This window comes from Pipistrellus kuhlii, unplaced genomic scaffold, assembly GCF_014108245.1.
Source record: "Pipistrellus kuhlii isolate mPipKuh1 unplaced genomic scaffold, mPipKuh1.p scaffold_m20_p_15, whole genome shotgun sequence".
NCBI lineage: Eukaryota > Metazoa > Chordata > Mammalia > Chiroptera > Vespertilionidae > Pipistrellus > Pipistrellus kuhlii.
In genome coordinates, this window is record NW_023425460.1 from 34,493,965 (window position 1) to 34,513,166 (window position 19,202).

At 41.4% G+C, this 19,202-nt stretch overlaps 1 protein-coding gene across 1 annotated transcript in view; it reads left to right on the forward strand.

Annotated features, from left to right (window-relative positions):
- The window catches only part of CFAP58 (cilia and flagella associated protein 58), a 94,740-nt gene that overhangs the window by 48,431 nt on the left and 27,107 nt on the right, over positions 1–19,202 (forward strand). Inside the window, exons 14-15 of the mRNA XM_036437971.2 lie at positions 2,453–2,564; positions 5,017–5,121. Of these exons, the coding sequence (XP_036293864.1) occupies positions 2,453–2,564; positions 5,017–5,121 (217 nt within the window). The remainder of the gene's footprint in view (positions 1–2,452; positions 2,565–5,016; positions 5,122–19,202) is intronic.

Genomic DNA, 19,202 nt, shown 5'->3' on the forward strand with positions numbered 1-19,202 from the left:
TTTTTTCTTGGAATTATATTCAGAATGAAAAGAGGGGGTACATTTAATTTTATCACTATTTAAAAACTCTGTTTCCTTAGAAGGCGGCCAAATTTTATTTCTCACTCTTGATTTATCTCCTGCAGCTTTCACTTTAGCTTAGTGTGCCTTCCTTCCTCTTGCTTTAAATCTTACGTTATGTAAGATGTACTTTCCCTTTGGGAAACCATCACCATGTTTTATATAGGCAATTGCAGGAACCAAATAAGAGGGTTGGTGTTTGCTCAGTAACTATCTTTAGTCCCCACAGACTTGTAGATGAACAGTATCCTTGATAACCTTGGGACAAGGACACCGTTTGGATTGCCTTCTTAAATGAATCCAATTAGAAAATAGTTTTGCTATTTAGATGCAGTGAATATGTTCACGAATAGCAAAGGAAGTTGCCACTACCAAGGATATATCAATACTCTTTTTTTCCCCCCTTTAAGATTTGCTAGTATTTCAGATGATAAGAGTAATACAAATTCATTGTAGAAAAATGCGGGAAGTGCAGAAACTATATAAAGAAGGAATTAGAAAAATTACTCATAAGTTTACTACCCAGAGATTCATACCATCATTGGCTTTTTGGAGACAAATGGATTCATTCTAAGTAGCTACTGAATGATCTCTGAGACCATTACTAAACTTGCCAGCCATGAGTTATTTTTATTATATATCCAAAGGACCAAATTCTACCCATTCCTAGTCAGGATTGCTGGCTTGTAGATAATAGATTTTGTTTTTATTTTCAGTGGGAAGACAACTTAATAAAGATATTGGAGGCAAGCAGGCATGAATTCTAATCTCAAGCTGTGTGACCTTGGGAAAGTCACTTAACTTCTCTGGGCTTAAGACTTGTAGTTACAATTAAACATGAAAACAAACAGAATGTGCCTCCCACAGAGTCTAGTAGCTAATGCTCTTGCCCTTCTCTTCTGATGGCACTTTAGAAAATAGAAGTGTTAAAAATATGCTTTTAATTCCAAGCAGCTTGTTCTGAGCTCCCTGTTGAGTGAGCCTGATGCAGTTAATTCTAATGGTTTGCTTTGCTAATGAGGGGAAGTTGCATTATTGGTTTAAATGAAGCAATTAAGTAAAAGAGATGGCTTAGTTTTGGTAATCTGCACACCCACAGCAGACGAGGACAGATAATAATTCCGTATTGTCCATCCTTATGGTCCGTTTCAATGCCAGTGCTTGCTTCTCTTTCTCCCCCCCCTCAACCTCCCCCCCCCCAACAAAGCGACTTATTCAATAGGGTGGTAGCCAGCTCATGGGGTACTGGGGGTGCCTGAAGCACATTGCCTACTAACCAGAGATTCCCACAGATTTTAGTTTGAGCCAGAGCTAGTCTTTCAGCCATCTGTATAGTTATGGAATACCAGATAACATTAAACATCACTCCTAACTCGGTGTTTCTCAATCCTGGCTGCATATTAGAAATTACCACTAGGATTTTAAAACTTAAAAAATCCAAGCCACATGCAAGACCAAGTAAAGCAGAATCTTTCTGGGGATAAGGGTCAGGCAAAGCAAGTTTTCAAACCTCCCCAGGTGATTCTAATGGGCCAGGTTATCATCTAAGCCTCAATATTTTGCAGTCAAGTGCCGTACCTTGTGGTGGAATGTAGGTGGTGCTCTTATTGCTGCTTGTAAGACATTTAGAAACATTAAAAAGTATATTGAGTCCTAACTGGTTTGGCTCAGTGGATAGAGCGGACTTAAGAGTCCCAGGTTTGATTCTGGTCAAGGGCATGTACCTTGGTTGTGGGCATATCCCCAGTAGGGGGCATGCAGGAAGCAGGTGATCAATGTTTTTCTCTCATCGATGTTTCTGATTCTCTCTCTCTCCCCCTTCCTCTCTGTAAAAAATTAATAAAATATATTAAAAAAAATAAAATGTATATTGAGCCCTGGCTGTTTTGGCTCAGTGGATAAGAGACTGAAATGTTCCAGGTTCATTTTCAGTCAAGAGCACATAACTGGGTTGTAGGCTTGATCCCCAGTGGGGGGCATGCAGGAGGCAGCCAATCGATGATTCTCTCTGATCATTGATATTTTTTATCTCCCCCTCTTCTTTCCTCTCTGAAATCAATAAAAAATATTTTTTTGAAAGTATATTGAAATCCTTGTAATTTACCTTCTCCCTACTCTTTCCAGATACTTCTAAATTGCTTGGGTGTCCAGAATTATGATTCTGAAGCTTTGGCACTTTTTTTTTTTTTTTAAGCTAAGGCTGAAGTTTGAGCCCTGCAAAAATCATTATCCTCTGTATCTGGCTCTGGTTAGGAGTCTGGTCTCAGTGTTCATAGAAGTCTCCTTAACTCCAACTTTTTATATAAGATGTAGCATATATGTAGAACCACATAAAGATGAGGTTTTCAAATGGGTAGAGAATCCTTTTGCAAATGAAGTGTGCCTTGTTCAGGCAGGAGCTGTTTCACATGCAGAGAGAGTTCATGAAGGAGCGGACACGCTGCCGGGCGCTGGAGGAGGAGCTGGAGAACCCCATGAACGTGCACAGGTGGAGGAAGCTCGAGGTAAGCCCTGGCAGAGCCTTCCTCTCACACCCCAATCCCTTCTTCTGCCCCGCACGGCTCCATAACTGAAGCACAACACGAAGTCTGGTTTTATTGAAAGTTATGCAAATTGTTCCCTAAAATGTAAGACTGGATCGAATGCAAATTGAGTTCCCAGAAGAAGAACAGGCATTCCCAGAAGCGGATGGTTCACTTGGGGATTGTCTAAACAGTCTTGGACACAGTTCTTTCTGCCTAAAGAAGACTTAGTGGAAGTCATGAACTGGCTTCGGCAATGGACATTCGTTTTTCTCTTCTTGCCATGTTTTGCTCAAATAGCTAGTATCCCGTGGCCGCCTGTTAGTCTCAGATAGTTCGTTGCATCTATAGTTATATTGGCCCCCAGTGTCTTTAGCCAAGTTTCAATTGGTCTTTGCATCTTTTTATTTCATGCAGGAAATAAAGGCTCTTGTGAAATTGCCTTCTTTTTGAAGGACTAGCATTGTGTTAGTCAAACCTTTTCCCTTAGGATAGTGGTCAGCAAACTCATTAGTCAATAGAGCCAAATATCAATAGTACAATGATTGAAATTTCTTTGAGAGCCAAATTTTTTAGACTTAAACTTTTTCTAACACCATATCATCAAAATAGACTCACCCAGGCTGTGGTATCTATGCAAGAGCCACACTAAAGGGGCCAAAGAGCTGCATGTGGCTCGCAAGCCCCAGTTTGCCGACCACGGCCTTAGGATCTTGGGAGCCCAGACAAAGTCCATTGGTAGGCGATGGATAATAGAGGCGTACCTCATTGTATTGCTCTTCACCAGTGTTGATTTTTTTTTTTTAAACACACTGAAGGCAAACCCATCCACCAGCAAAAAGATCATGACTTGCTTGCTTTATTTGCATCACACGCTTTATTCTGGGTTGGGACCCACAATACCTCCGAGGTATGCCTGTAAACTTCCTATTTTATTTTATGGCTTCCTGATAGGTGTTACCACCGGCACCCCGGGTAACGGCTGAAACCAGCCTCTGCATTATTCAATAAAAGGTGGCCATATCCTCTCGTTGTACCCAGCAATGTGGGCACCAGTAGGGGCTTCCACTAATTGAATGAACAATTAGGATGTTGGGAGAGGATGTGTTTTAAGAAAAAGCAGGGCCAGGGTAAAAAACAGCCAAGGTATTTTTTTTTTCATTTTTAGTTTTCCTTCTTAATGAAGAAGGCATTAAAGATAATGCATTATAAATTGTTATATAAACATGAGGCCTGGATTTGAACAAGACCCGGTCTTGCCAAGTGAAAGTGTGTGCCAAATGCAGTCCCAGTGCATGGACATCACTCAGCGCTGCTTAGTATTTCATAAGCAAAGCCTGAGTTAATGGAATCTCCTTCTCCCCCACTCTCTTGGACCCTCATTTATTCCTCTTCAAATGCCAGGAGTGGTGCAGTTTAGTAAACTGACCGTAATATGGATGTGTAGGGAAGTGGAGCTGAAGATTTAAAATCCATTTACTGTCACATTAGTTTACTCCATGTGTTTGCAAGCAGAGCTTTAGAGTTTCCAATGCCATGTCAATTTCCATTTTAAAAATTAGAAAATAGAGATTGTGGGAGGCAGTTGAAAAGATGTAGCTGTTAGATTAATTCAGAATGTCATTACATTTGAAAGGGAAGCGTTGGCTCAAAGTCTGGAGGACAGACCATCAATTTATAAGTGCCGATCTTGTTTGAATTGTACACAGATAGCTACTGCAGGTGCATCAGACCTTTATTGATTGATAACACCGTTTGAGAGCTGAATGCCATGGTTGTGCTCTGCTGTCAGTTATTAGCAGAAGTCCGCATCCTAGAAAGCTTCCCCATCACGGATTGTAAGGCATCTTCTTGTTGACAGTATCGAAGGAGAACCCCGAGGCTGAATGAATTAGGGAACCCTGTCTCATTCCTATGGAAACAGAGGTGGTGATAGGTAGGGGAAATCTCAGAACATAGTAATTAGAGCCTGGCATAATCTGGGCTTGAATCCAGCTCTGACCCTTACGTGTGTGGGTGAATAACTTAATGCTTTGAGTTCCACTTGTCTCCTTTGTAAAAGGCAAAGACTCCTGCTATCTCGTAGGGCTGTTGTGTGGTTAAAATTGGGTAATGGAGGAAAAGCACTTCGTACGGTGTCTGGTTGTGACAGAGAATCAGGTATCATGCACAGTGGCTATCATTATTGCTGTTGTTATCAGTAGTAGTAGTTTCCTTGGAGGAACAAACATATTCACTTTCCATGTATTGTCCAAGCAGAGTCAATAGAAAGACATCAGTCAAAGGTCAGTCTGTTTTGACGACCATCTCATCTGTTACATACTCTGTACTGGATCTGCAGGTATGTAGTGGATTTCAATAAAACAGTAATTCTTTTGCAAAGGGACCTCAACTGGTGGTGTCTCAATGTCTTCTATTTTGTTCCCTTGAACAGGCCAGTGACCCCACTACCTATGAGCTGATAGAGAAAATTCACACTCTGCAGAAGCGTCTCATCAGCAAGACCGAAGAGGTGGTGGAGAAAGAGCTGCTCCTTCAGGTAGCATTTTCCCTTTCTGTTCTCATGGAACAAGCACATTTTCTGAGCACCGCCCCCTCCAGGACTGTGTTTTTTTTAGGATTACTTGGCAGGGTTGCATGCCCCATTTTTAACTGTAGATGGCAACAGCGATTCACACACAGAGAACAAACAACCTCATTAATTGGTGGTTTATTCTGCCATCGCTGATACTTCAAGAATTCTGGAAAACAAGTTCAAGGCTAGAGTTATTGCATTGGGCAATGCGCGCACCCCCCTCCCCTCAACTTCTCCACGGTTCTCTTTGTTAGATTTGTTTAAATACTTTTCCTCATATCCTCACGTAATGTGCAATGCCATGATTTTGGTTTTGAAAATGAGCTTTCACAGTATATCCTCTTGAAGATTTATGGGAGTGAAATGGAAAGAAAGATTTCTTTTTGAGGGTTTTATGCAGTTAGTTATTCAGGAGCAATCGGGAATGGCACCGTCCTTTTAGGCTTAGATCTTCAAGTACCTGCTGTCATCGCCATCAGCACCGTTATCATCATCCTGCCAGCTACTGTGCTGGTGGCAGCTTTACCTACTTTGTCTAATTCCTCTTCAGAGTTCATGAGGGTGGGTGCTGCCACATCCAATCATTGGGATGAGGAAGTTGGGCCCCTGGAGTTTAGTGTGGAGAAGACTGTAAGCATCTGGTGTTGGATGGCTTGGGATGGAATCCTGCCTCTGCCAATTTGTAGCCGGAGGAGGTTAACTTCTCTGCACCTGCGGTTATTAATATTACGGGATAATAATAGATGTGAAGAGGGATGTTGTGAAGATTGAAAGAGCTTAGCATTATGCTTGGCACATAGTACGTGTCTAATAAGTATTAGCAGTTATCCTTAATATTTCTAATTCCAGAGCACATAGTCTTAACCACTGGGTTTACCGTAAGAAAGAGTAGGAAATTCTGTCTATGAACAAGGGGCATTTTCCGCTTCTCTTTACATTCTACCTTAAAAAAGGCATCTTTCCTGAAGTTGGAGATACAGTAAGTAGCTTTCCACAGTATTGCTATGCTGAGTGGTCGACAGAGATGTTCCTATCTGCTCATAGATGAGCATGATGGTCAAGAGGACAAACTTCAGAGTGAGATCTGGTCTTGAGTCTGCTCCAATTCTTCACGTCATGATTTGGGGAGAATGATATACAACCTTCAAACCTCAGTTACTCCGTCTGTTAAATTGGGATAATAATCCTTAGTTTCGTTATGGGAGGAAGTCACTCTCGTCAGAGTCCACTACTCAGAAATCATGTCATAAGAATAACCAATTAGTGCCTGGGTACAGCAGTCCAGCAGCCCAGGGTTTGAGCTGTGATTCCACCATTGCCGGCTGTGAGTCACATGCCCAAGGCCATGAGGCTGGTAAGAGGCAGAGTGGGGACTCAAACCAGGCAGTCAGCTCCAGAGCCCGTGCTTTCTACCACTTCCCTACCCTGCCTCTCCAGTTATTATCACTTTGTTAGATTTAAAAAGAACCAGATTTTGTGTTTTGCCAAACCTCTCTATTATAAGTCTGTTTCATATTTCCTTGACTGCTCTAACTTTATTACTTTCTTCCTTCTATGTACTTTGGGTTTATTCTGCTTCGTTTCTATTTAATATTGATGCTCAGCTTATTAATGTTCAATCTGCCTTTCTAGTGTAAGCTTTTACAGATATAAAATGTCCTTTAATTTCTTTAGTTCCTTCCCATATGTTTTGAAATGTGGTATTTTCTTTTTGCTCTAAATAAGACTTGAGTAACTTTTAAAAAATATTTACTATTTCTCCCATGGTAGTCAACCCTCCTCCCCCACAACCTTTTATTTCTAAATATATAGTATTGAAGTAGTTTTTCTTTTTTAATCTTTACTGTTGAGATTATTACAGATGTCCCTCTTTTCCCCCCTGTTACCTCCCTCCACCTGGTTCCCTCCCTGCCCCAGGCCTTTGCCACCCTATTGTCTGTGTCCATAGGTAATGCAGATATGCATATAAGATCTTTGTTTAATCTCTTCCTACGCTGCCATCTTCAAATCTATTTACTTTTTATTTATTATTGATTTCTCACTTTATGCATTGTGGTCTCTAATTTGTTGAGACATGCTGTGTGATCAGCTAAGAGGACAGGTTTATAACCGATGCCTGTGAGCTTGAAAAGGATGTGTACTCTCTAAATGTTCAAGAGTCAGGAATAGATATGATGTTCATCAGATCAACGGTGCTCTTGCCTGATTTTTTTTGTCTCCTTAATCACTGAAAAATGTTTGGAGACTGTTTTTCCTTTTAGTTCTGTCATTTTATTTTGTTTTAAGTACATTTTAGATTATGTTTATAAGGTACATGGTTTTTATTTCTTCCTGATGAATTGTTTAATATTATACAAGAATCCTCCTTAATTCATAATGCTTTTACTTACAAAACTGCCTTGTATTAATATAGCCCAGGTTTTTTAAACATACTTTTTCTATAATTTTTATTTAAAATATTTTAAAAATATTTTTATTGATTTCAGAAAGGAAGGGCGAGGGAGAGAGAGAGATTGAAGCATCAGTGATGAGAGAGAATCATCGATTGGCTATCTCCTGCACACCTCAAACTGTGACCCAGGCATATTCCCTGACAGGGAATCAAACCATGACCTTTTGGTTCATAGGTTGACGCTCAGCCACTGACCCACACCGGCTGGGTCAAGATTTTATTTTCAGTAATTTCCTTTTTATTTTTTAGAGATTCTTTTTCACAAATCTTTGGTGATAGCATCTTGATCTTATGCTTTATTAATTCCTTTATGTCTTCAATTGATTTAAATATTTTATAGTTTTTATTAGGTTATTCTATTACTTGGAGGTCTTCCTATTGTTTATTGTGATTGCTGATTTTTACTTGTGATGGACCTTTTTCCTATTATGTTATGATTTTGGATTATAGACAAGTTTTCAGAAAGACTTTATTTATGTGATTTGGAATGGTCCAGGTTAAAGATATGTCTTTTCATTTGGTTTTACAAGGGGCCTAGAATATCTCTTGCTTAAGATAATTTTTTTAGGTTAAGTTCTCACTTTCGGGCTTCCCAGACCTCTCAGTAAATTAATATTAGAACCCCAAACTCTTGTGATGGAAGATCTATGGATACAAATTCTCTGAGTAGCCGTTGCCCCCCACCCTACCCAGAGCCTAGGAGAGAGAGGTTTCTTGATGGTCTTTCTGACCCAGTGGGTGGATTTCTGTGTATCATCTCTTTTTGTACTGAGGCTGTCACTCTTTTAAGTCCCCAACTTTACAGGGAGGAGTCTCAGTACTGACTACCCACTCCACACAGGCCCAGCACCTCATCTTTCATCCTCCTGTGGCCATTAAAATCCAAGCTCTTTGCTCAGTGAGTCTGGTCACTTGTCCCAATCAGCCCCCAAGGGATAATTGCAGTATCTCTTCATGGCTCCAATATACAGTTCATGCTTTGATTTTAACACTTGAGGATCAAATTACTTGCCATCTCCATTTTGTGATGAAACAGATGTGTCGTTCTATTTAGCATGTCTAATGCTTTGTAGACTCTAGTTTTCAGGTTACTAATCTGCCACACTGCCATAAACAGAAACTTCTCGTTTGCTGTAATCGATAGTTTCCTCATCCACAAAATGGGGAAAATAGTTGTGCCTACCCGCAGAATTAAATATGTTAATTAAGTACCCATAAGGTTTGTCACAGTGTTTAGATGTCATTAGCATTATGATGATGATGATTAATATTACTAATCACCAAGCAGTTTTCTACATGCCTCCAAAGTTTAATCTCCTCCTCTCTCCCTTTATTCAATTCCACGTTTAACCTTTCTCTTGGATGATTGGGTGGCTTGCACATCCCCAGACAACAAGCCTTGTTATCTTGGTGAAGCTTCAGGTGTCCCACGGGATGTGGCAGTTTCTCATTTTCATCTGTTTTATCAAGTTATTAGAGAAGTTCTCTGCACTCACAACAGAACATTTTGCAATTAAGAAAATTTTTGGTTGACTTCTTCTGAGTATTAGAACATTTTTAAAATGATCCCATCACTTCCCAGCAGGAGATCTGATGGAAACCTATTTACCCCCAGTAGACTGAGTTCTTTGAGGAAAATCTGTTGGTAATTTCTCTCTCTAACCCTAATTCCTGGTGCAGTACCAGGCACATAGTAAGTCCTCAATAAAGATGGACAGACTCCTTGCCTGGGTAACTTCGACTCACCCTTTAAGTCTTGGCTTAAATGCTTTTTCCTTAGAGAAGTGAGGTGGGCGAGGGTTCTTTGTAAATGTTCCCATATATTGTCTTTTCTTTTATGCCACTCATCACACTTATAATGAATGACATAATTATAATTGTGTGTTTAATTATTCTTTCCTGACAGACCACTCATACAGGCAGTTCCTGTGTCTGCCTTGGGTCCTTGCACACAGGCAAATATTGGTTTAGTGACTGATTAAACGTTGGAAGAATGCCGGTCCTTCAGTCAGTGATATGTCTCACAGTCATTTACATTCTGTCTTTGAGCTCTGAGAGGTCGTGGAAATGATTCTTCCTGTTGGCTTTGCATTTTTTGTCATTTACTTCTAGCTCTGCAGGAGTCTGGAATTTACTGCGGCTTGGTTTATAGATCTGTAAACGTGATTCAAACTGTCAGCGTCCTCTGCATGCTGAGGCAGGCTGACTCACATGGGGCTCCCCAAGTCCTTCCCTTGCTCGGGGTCAACGTGAAATGGTTCTTGAACTTGACTTGATAGCTTCAGCGGTAAGATGAAGAAGTCTGTATTCTTGCCAGAATTAGAATCTAAGGTGTGGAGGGGAAGAGTTTCTTTTCTTTTGCTCACCGGTCTCCTCGCCCTTTGAAGGAAGCAAGGGCAATGCAAGCCTCGCTGAGCTGTGCCTCCTGCTGGCCTCTCCTTTCAGTTTTTGCCCCACTTATTCCTCATCACTTCTGAATCCCTCAGCATTAATGATTTAATGAAAGAAAAAAAAGAGCACCTGTAGAATTAAGCAGACATATGTGCAAGAGTAACTGCTGTCCATTATCCAGGAATCATTTCATCATCATCATCATCACCATTGTCATAAAGATCTGGTTCCAATGGCATAAGGCCTGATAGCATTAGAATAGGAAGCTCTAACCTTTTGCCAGAGGCACTTAAAACACATGGAACAATCATAGCAGCTGGGACTTGTTTTTTTTCAAGTCTTTAAATATGGAGTGGCAAGCTCAAATATATCTCTCCCCTTTCCCTCCAGGGCCAAGCAGGTAACAAAGAACAAAGTAAACTTTGCACATCACCATGGTAAATGGCAACTGCCTGGACTCTCAGAGTCGGAGGCAAAAGAGAGTGGTGGGGACCGCAGCACACAGGGAGCTGTGGCTCCCATCTCTAGGAAGCAGTTAACCCCACCCCAGTGAGAGCCCACATTACTAAATCTTTAATTTTTTAAGAGTAGCTGGGAATGTGGAGTTTTAAATATTGGCAACTTTAGGAGCATTGCACGGGCTTCTCAGAAACACATCTACCAACCACCCTTGAGCCGCAGGAGGCTAATTTGCAACATCTAGCTTTAAGCCTGGGGGAGAAAGAGATTTAAAGGAACAGCAGTAGTACCATCAGCTTTACTTGTTCGAATTACTTCTCTTTGATCTAGTCCTTTGCTATGATTCCTTGATAGAATACAGAGCACTAGAACAAAAAGGGAAAGAGTGTGGACGGAGAAGCAGGCGGAGGCTGCAGGTCATGTGTGGGGATGGGCAGTCAGAGATAGATGAGGCTGAGTCCCTCCCAGGAGGCAAGCATAGAGCAGAGAAGTCTGGAGTGTGTTTGGTGGTACAGTGATGGGTGAGCTTAAGGGAAGATGGACCTTCTTTAGATGTCTTTTCCCCTGCTGCTAACGACTCCATTTTAGTTTATTTACAAGCCTTTCTAGAACAGAAAAGGACTTCTCTGAGTTGTTGAAAAGACCAGAGGCTGCCTCCTGACCCCCTGATGCCCAGGCAGCAGATATTATTGCTGGCACTCGCTCTGCTAACAGTTACAGAGTGCTTCCTCTGTGCCAGGGCACCTGGGCTCCAGAGTGAATGAGATGGACTTGATCCTGGCCTGGGTGGACCTCCTAGTCCTGCAGTCACAGTGCATTGTGACAAGGGCTGTGATTCCATACAGATGTTATGGGACTCTGAACAAGACTTTGCAGTGTTAGGGGCCTCAGTTGGGTTCCCAAATTGGGGACTAAGACAAGGGCTTGGGTCCTGGTAATCTGAAAGGTACTATCAGGAGTGAGGCAGGTGGGGAAAAGCCAGTAAAGAGATACAGTGGGGCCAAAACCGGTTTGGCTCAGTGGTAGAGTGTCGGTCTGTGGACTGAAAGGTCCCGGGTTCGATTCCGGTCAAGGGCATGTACATTGGTTTCGGGCACATCCCCAGTAGGGGGTGTGCAAGAGGCAGCTGGTCGATGTTTCTCTCTCATCGACGTTTCTAGCTCTCTATCCCTCTCTCCTCCTCTCTGTAAAAAAAATCAATAAAATATATATTAAAAAAAAAAGAGATACAGTGGGAGGGGTAGGTTTGCGGTAAAAGAGAGAGAGAGAGAACTGGTCACAGCTGTGAACATATGGATCCCAATGTCACTAGAGTTCCTCTGAGAAACCACATTGAAACTATTGTGAAATTGTCCTGTTAAAGGAAGGGAGGCTGGGTCACTTCATTGACTCCCATTCCCTACTGGTTGAAAGTTGCATTGGGCCATTGGGCTGCTTCTGAAAGCAGAGGGTACTTGACTTGTTTTCACTCCCAGCCCTGAGGAAGCCATGGCCTGCAGCAGAAAAGCTGACACTGCACACCCTTGAGGTGGGAGCTGCCAGAGTGTTCCAGGAACTGATGGCCATTCCGTGTGCCAGGAATTTCAGCTAATAACTGAGATTTTTGAGAGATGAGGTTTCCGATAGGTCCTGAAGACCTCCAACCAGTAGATAGATCCCTTCTTTTAGTCTCTTTCCCCCTTAGGTTCTCAGCTGCATGGTCAATTGCCAATCCAACTTTAGAAAGAGCAAGGACCACTTTCTCAACAAGTTCCCATTTGGCCTTGCCCATTCCCCCCACCTACTGACATTCCAGTTGATATCCAGTAACTAGATGACATGATCATGTCACACTGTGGTTCTATTTAAAAGATGGTGTCCTGGCCCTGGCTAGAGTGGTTCCGAGGGTTGTAGTGTGATCCCGTGTACTAAAGGGTCTCCAGTTCGATTCCTGGTCTGGGCACATATCTGAGTTTCAGGTTCAATTCCTGGCTGGGGCACATAGGCAATGTTTCTCTCTCTCTCCTCCTCCCTTTCTCTGAAGTCAGCGAAAACACATCCTTGAGCAAGGATTAAATTACAACAACAGAAGATGGAGCCCTGATTGGGTTCTAATCACAGCCATCCTTTATTGAGCATGTCCTATGAGGCTGACACTTTGCTTTATCACCCGTAGACCTCAGGTGCTGGGTGACATTCAGTGAACAATAGCTCATCAGATGGGGGTGGGGGCGTGGAATGACCCGCGATTCACTTGAGGAGGTGGTGCAGTTAGGGTAAAAGGACACAAACTTGACTTTGTAGAATGTTAGCACTGGATTATCTTGCCCAGAATGTTCATTTTATAGACGAGACCACCGAGGCATTTCCCTTAATCTAGACAGCGGTGACATATTTACTAGAGGGTTAATTACTTTTGGGGGTTATGATGCTTGGGAGCACACCGCCTAATGATGAATGACACTTTGACATGACCTAAGTGAGAAGCTGCTTTGGTGGAGTTCAGATTTGTGACCCTTTAGGAAATTGTTGCATGTATTCTCGATTGTTGCTTGTGTCCAGAGGCCCAGGCAATGGACATGCCCCTCAGATAAATAAATAAATAAATAAATAAATAAATAAATAAATAATAAATAAACTGGAAAGGGTTGCTTCCTTGTTGGCCTCTGGGTTCTGCCCTTTCAAGGCGAACCTTCTCTGTAATTTAATTTTGTGACTGACTGGATGCAAGTCTGGTTTACTTAACTGTAAAATGGCTTGAATGATAAGCAGATTTGGATGGATCTGCTCAAGCTATTAGCTGTGCGGGGGGAACAAACTTCATAGAGCACATTTTTAGATACTTCATTTTTCCTGATCTTCTGATTACCTTCCACTTCTTTTAAAAAATATATTTTATTGATTTTTTACAGAGAGGAAGGGAGAGGGATAGAGAGTTAGAAATGTCAATGAGAGAGAAATATCCATCAGCTGCCTCCTGCACACCTCCTGCTGGGGATGTGCCTGTAACCAAGGCACATATCCTTGACCGAAATTGAACCTGGGACCCTTCAGTCCCCAGGCTGATGCTCTATCCTCTGAGCCAAACCAATTAGGGCTATCTTCCATTTCTTGATCATTTACAGTGTGTGAGATATTGCTCTAAATTATATACATATATATTATTTTTATACATATGATTTCATATATATATATATACATATATATATATAGTATGCTATATAATCATATTGAATCATTATCTCAGCCCTATGTGATTAAGAGTTTTTTCTTTCTCCTTTATAGGCAGGAAACTTGAGGCACAGAAAGGTTGAGAGATTGCCCCTGAGGCCACACATCTGGCACCTGGTAGACTCATATGTATAACTTCTGCATTCTGGCTCCAAAGACTCTTCACCATGAGAAATCCATAGTCATTGATTTATTTTGTATGGACCACCTTGGTCATTAGTGGGAAAAATTCTAATTTCTCACTTCATCTAGAGTAGGGGTAGGGAACATCTGGCCATGGTCCATATAAGGCCCTTGGAATAATTTGATCTAGCCCTGCCAAGGCATTAGGGGTGAGTTAATTAAATATTTGACCAAATATAGTGAGCTAATTTTTAAGTTGATAACTTTTTTTTCTTTATTGATTAAGCAATAACGTATGTGTCCTTATCCCCCCCCCCCATTGTCCCTCCCTCCGCCCTCCCCCCATTCATGCCCTCACCCCCCTGGTGTCTGTGTCCATTGGTTATGCTTATATGCATGCATACAAGTTCTTTGGTTGATCTCTCCCATATATATATATATATAATTTAGACCTCTCCCTCTTACTCCCACCCTCCCCTACCTTCCCTCTGAGGTTTGAGCATCTGATTGATGCTTCTCTGTCTCTGGATCTGTTTTTGTTCATTAGTTTATGTTGTTCATTATTTTCCACAAATGAATGAGATCATGTGATATTTATCTTTCTCTGACTGACTTATTTCACTTAGCATAATGCTCTCCAGGTCCATCCATGCTGTTGCAAATGGTAGGAATTCCTTTTTTTTTTTTTTTTTTTTTTTTTTTTACCACAACATAGTATTCCATTGTGTAGATGTACCACAGTTTCCAATCCACTCATCTGCTGATGGGCACTTAGGCTGTTTCCAAATCTTAGCTATGGTAAATTGTGCTGCTATGAACATAGGGCTGCATATATCCTTTCTGATTGGTGTTTCTAGTTTCTTGGGATATATTCCTAGAAGTGGGATCACTGGATCAAATGGGAGATCCGTTTTTTTTTTTTTTTTAATATATTTTATTGATTTTGTACAGAGAGGAAGGGAGAGAGATAGAGAGTTAGAAACATCGATGCGAGAGAGTCATCAATTAGCTGCCTCTTGCACACCCCCTACTAGGGATATGCCCGCAACCAAGGTACACGCCCTTGACCGGAATCGAACCTGGGACCCTTCAGTCCCCAAGCCGACACTCTATCCATTGAGCCAAACCGGTCTTGGCAGAGATCCATTTTTTGAGGTAACTCCATACTGTTCTCCACAGTGGCTACACCAGTCTGCATACCCACCAACAGTGCACCGCTGCATCCTTGTAAGCACTTGTCATTTGTTGATGATAGCCATTATGACAGGTGTGAGATGGTACCTCATTGTTGTTTTGATTTGCATCTCTCAGATGATTAGTGCAGTGTTTTTCAACCTTTTTTGGGCAAAGGCACACTTGTTTCATGAAAAAAATCACGAGGCACACCACCATTAGAAAATGTTAAAAAATTTAACTCTGTGCCTATATTGACTATATATAAAGTAATTCTCTTGAATAGGAATCAAATAAACACAAAGAAAGTATTTTATAATTACTTTATTATGAAATATTAAGTAAACAAAATAGTGAAAAATTATAAAATCCTTGTCTTGTCTGCACCTACGACACACCAGGCAACATCTCGCGGCACACTAGTGTGCCGCGGAACAGCGGTTGAAAAACGCTGGATTAGTGATTTTGAGCATGTTTTCATATGTTTCTTGGCCTTCCTTATGTCCTCTTTCAAAAAGTATCTATCGATATTTTTGATTGGGTTGTTTAGCTTCCTTTTGTTGCCCATTTTTTGATTGGGTTGTTTAGCTTCCTTTTGTTGAGTTGTATGAGTTCCCTGTAAATGTTGGAGATTAAACCCTTATTGGAGATAACATTGGCAAATATGTTCTCCCATGCAGAGGGCTCTCTTGTTTTGTTGATGGTTTCTTTTGCTCTACAGAAGCTTTTTATTTTGATGTAGTCCAATTTGTTTATTTTCTCTTTACTTTCCATTGCCCTAGGTCCTAGGAGCTGTATTGGTGAAGATATTGCTTTGGCATATTAAGTTGATAATTTTATTTGGCTCATGATGGCCTTTGGCAGAAAAAAGGTCAACCCCCCATCTAGATTTTCTACTCAAAGCGTGTTCCTAGGACCAGTGGCGTTGGCATCACCTGAGAGTTTTGCAGAAATGCAAAACCTCAGGACCTTCCCAGGCCTAATAACTCAGAACCTGCATTTTAACAAGATCCTCAGGGGTTCAGGATACGGGTTCAGTCAGAGAAGCATGGGAGCCCTAAAAGATGGTCATCCCTTTCTTTGCTGCAAAGCAAGAGCTGTGGTTCAGGAAGGAACCCTATGATTTCTGGTTACTTGGCATGGGGCTTGCCTCGTTACCCAAGCCTCCTACACTTTGGTTTCATTTTCTGAAACCTGGAGCTCATCATCTCATCAGCACCTTCAGTTGTTGTGAAGATGAAAAGAAAGAACTGCAGAGGATACTTAGCAGGATGCCAGTCATCATGAGGATTGGCCAGGGCTCAAAAATATCATTTCTGGGGGAGGGGGGGATCATTATTTCTGGTTTGGAGCATGATAACCTCACATTCTGATCCTCAGCTCTTGAACTGCCATGACTGAGATCCAGGAGGAAACTGACAAATGAGAGCATCTAGGGTTGAGGTATGTTTTAGGGCCCCCCCAAACTCTCAGGGTTCTGATGTTAGTAGGAAATGTCTAGAATGGCTCTTTGTTAATAGAGACATGAAAATCCTCGATCCTGTTTGACAATAGTCTGGATGGATTTGGCAGAAGCTGCTGAGCATTTTGATGAAAGAAGGTAATGCAGTACAGTTCACATTTATTTATGCTGAGTATATGCAGCCGCCCTGTGCTAAATTATTTTCCTTTTACCGTCTCCCCCAGGAAACCCAGATGAGGTTGATGCTTTTATTGTGTCCATTTTATAGACAAGGAACTGAGGCTTCAAAACAAGGCTTGCCCCAGAGTTTACAGCTAAGAAATGCCAGAGCTCTAGATATAAAACCAGGGTTTGGTCCACTCTGGCCCATTATTTGTATTTGGCCCACACCAAGTATGGTATTTATACTTATAAATAGTTAGAAAAAAGTCAAAAGAGGAACAATATCTTGTAACATGTAAAAATGACATGAAATTCAAATGTCAGTGTCCACAAATCAAGATTTATTGGCACACAGCCACACTCATTTATTCATGTAGTGTCTATGGCTCCTTTCATGCTAAAACAAGCAGAGTTGAGTAGTTGTGACAGCGACTATATGGCCCCCAAAATCTTTAGTAGTTACTATCTGGTCCATTACAGAACAGATTTACTGGGCTGTCTTATCAACCTTAGTCACTGGAATCTGGCACGGAGCCACTCACCCTTATTCTATGGTGCCTCCCAATAAAGCCACTAAACATTCCACTTCCTTGAATTCCCAAGGAATTGTTTAATTACTTAAAAGCTGCTCTAAGATATGGAAAGCAGAATTCTAATATCAGGTCCCAGCTGCTGGTGAGGTAGCCTACATTAAATGTAATTCTTGCCCACTCTATTAGTGGGTAACTGTCATCCTCCTCAAAGCTGAGCTGAAATTGTTGCAGATGCTCCATCAATAGGGAGCCCGATGGACCGAAAGGCACAGTGTATCCTGAAGCTGTTGATTAGAAGGCCATCCACAGGCTTTTGTCCTGTTCTAAAATTAAGGGGAAGAAGAATGAGAGGAGGACATAGTTTCTGCAGTCTTGCTGTTGTCACCAATGAATATCTAAAGTGTGGGGAATGGTGGAGGAGGCTCCTTCCCCAGCATGCTTCCCCTTGCAGGCTGGTTTTCTGTTCCTCACATGTCAGGGAGGATGGAAGGAACAATTGGAGATGGGTTGTTCAAAAAACAGAAAGCAGATGCTGACCATAAATCAAGATGTGCAGACGTTCAGGTGGCTGGCCCATGGGAGACAATATACCTCTATGCACTTGGTTTGGCTAACACAGCCTTAGAGAGCCCTCCAAGAGGGTGGGCTCTGTCTGAGTTACCTTGCTCATCATTTTTTAGCTCCTTACTAACCATTAATGTCTGAATGGCTTTCCATACATTCTATCTCAGTGGTTCCCAAAGGCTGAACTGGGGACTGGGAGAATCTATATGTCCCCAGACATAAATATTCATTGGTCTGTAGTAAAATGAACACAATGACTGTCTAGCATAAAACCAATTTTTATTTTTCAGTTTTGGGGACTACTGTTTTTTTTCTGTTTCTTCTTTCTTTCGGAGATGTAAAATATTTTTGGAAATGGCATTCTCTTATTTTAGTGTGTGCATTCCTTTTCTTTGTGAAACAACTGGGAAGAGCTCCAGACAATCTCCTATTTGTTGAAAGCATGGATCCTGGAGCTAGATTACTGAAGCTTGAATCTTGGCTCTGCTATTAGCGCTGAAAAGCTGGGCAGGTTACTTAACCTGTTAATGTTAAGTCAGTTTCCTCATTTGTTAAATGGGAGTAACTGTACCTATCTCAAAAATTGTTGGGGAGATTCTATTAATATTTAGAAAACATTTAGAATAGTCCCTGGCACAAAACACTACATTACATACATTAATATTATTTACTAGAGGCCTGGTGCATGAAATTCATGCATGGGTAGGGTCACTAGGCCTAGTCAGTGATTAGGGTTGATTGGGGCCTCCCTTCTCTAGCTCCCTGCTGCTGGCCAGGGCCTTCCTTCATTCTGCACTGCCCCCTGGTGGTCAGCGCATGTCATAGTGAGCAATTGTACTCCCAGTCTCCAGATTGAACTCCTGAGGGGGCAATTTGCATATTAGGCTTTTATATAGATGGAAGATTGGTCTTTTCTTTTTCATGTTAAAACTTAGCAAAAGAAGAAACTAGCAAGACTATGCTGATGCCTCCAAGATTTTTGGGGAGAATTATTCAGGTCTAAGAAATATAAAATCCAGGAACTATTATTTTATCTCTTCATCTTTGTAACACTCCCATTTAACAGATCAGGAAAAAAAAGATTGGAGATATTTATAGGCCCTAAGGAAATCCCTCTGTCATTGCTGGCAGCTCTAGGATAAAGGGCAAGTGTGCAGGGTTGTCTAGGACTCAATATTCTCTTTTATAGGAGCAGGCTTTTAATATGCAGATGTTTTGGGCTTAAAATTATGTTCAGCTTCATTTAAGGCAAATAAGTTTCCCAACCCGTGTCTCTTCACACTTGCCTAGGTATACTTAATGTGTTCAATTATCTCATGCCTTCTCATATTCCCTCTCACTAGTTCTCTATAAATGTGCCAGGAATAACTTCCCATAGTATTAGGGTCCTGCAAGCATTAAGAATTTCTTACAAACAGATTGGCTTTGGTAGGCTCAATTAGGCAGATAGAGGTTAAAAACCAGTTTATACCTTCAAGCATACTCTATAAACACTTGAATTTCAGCCAACACAAGG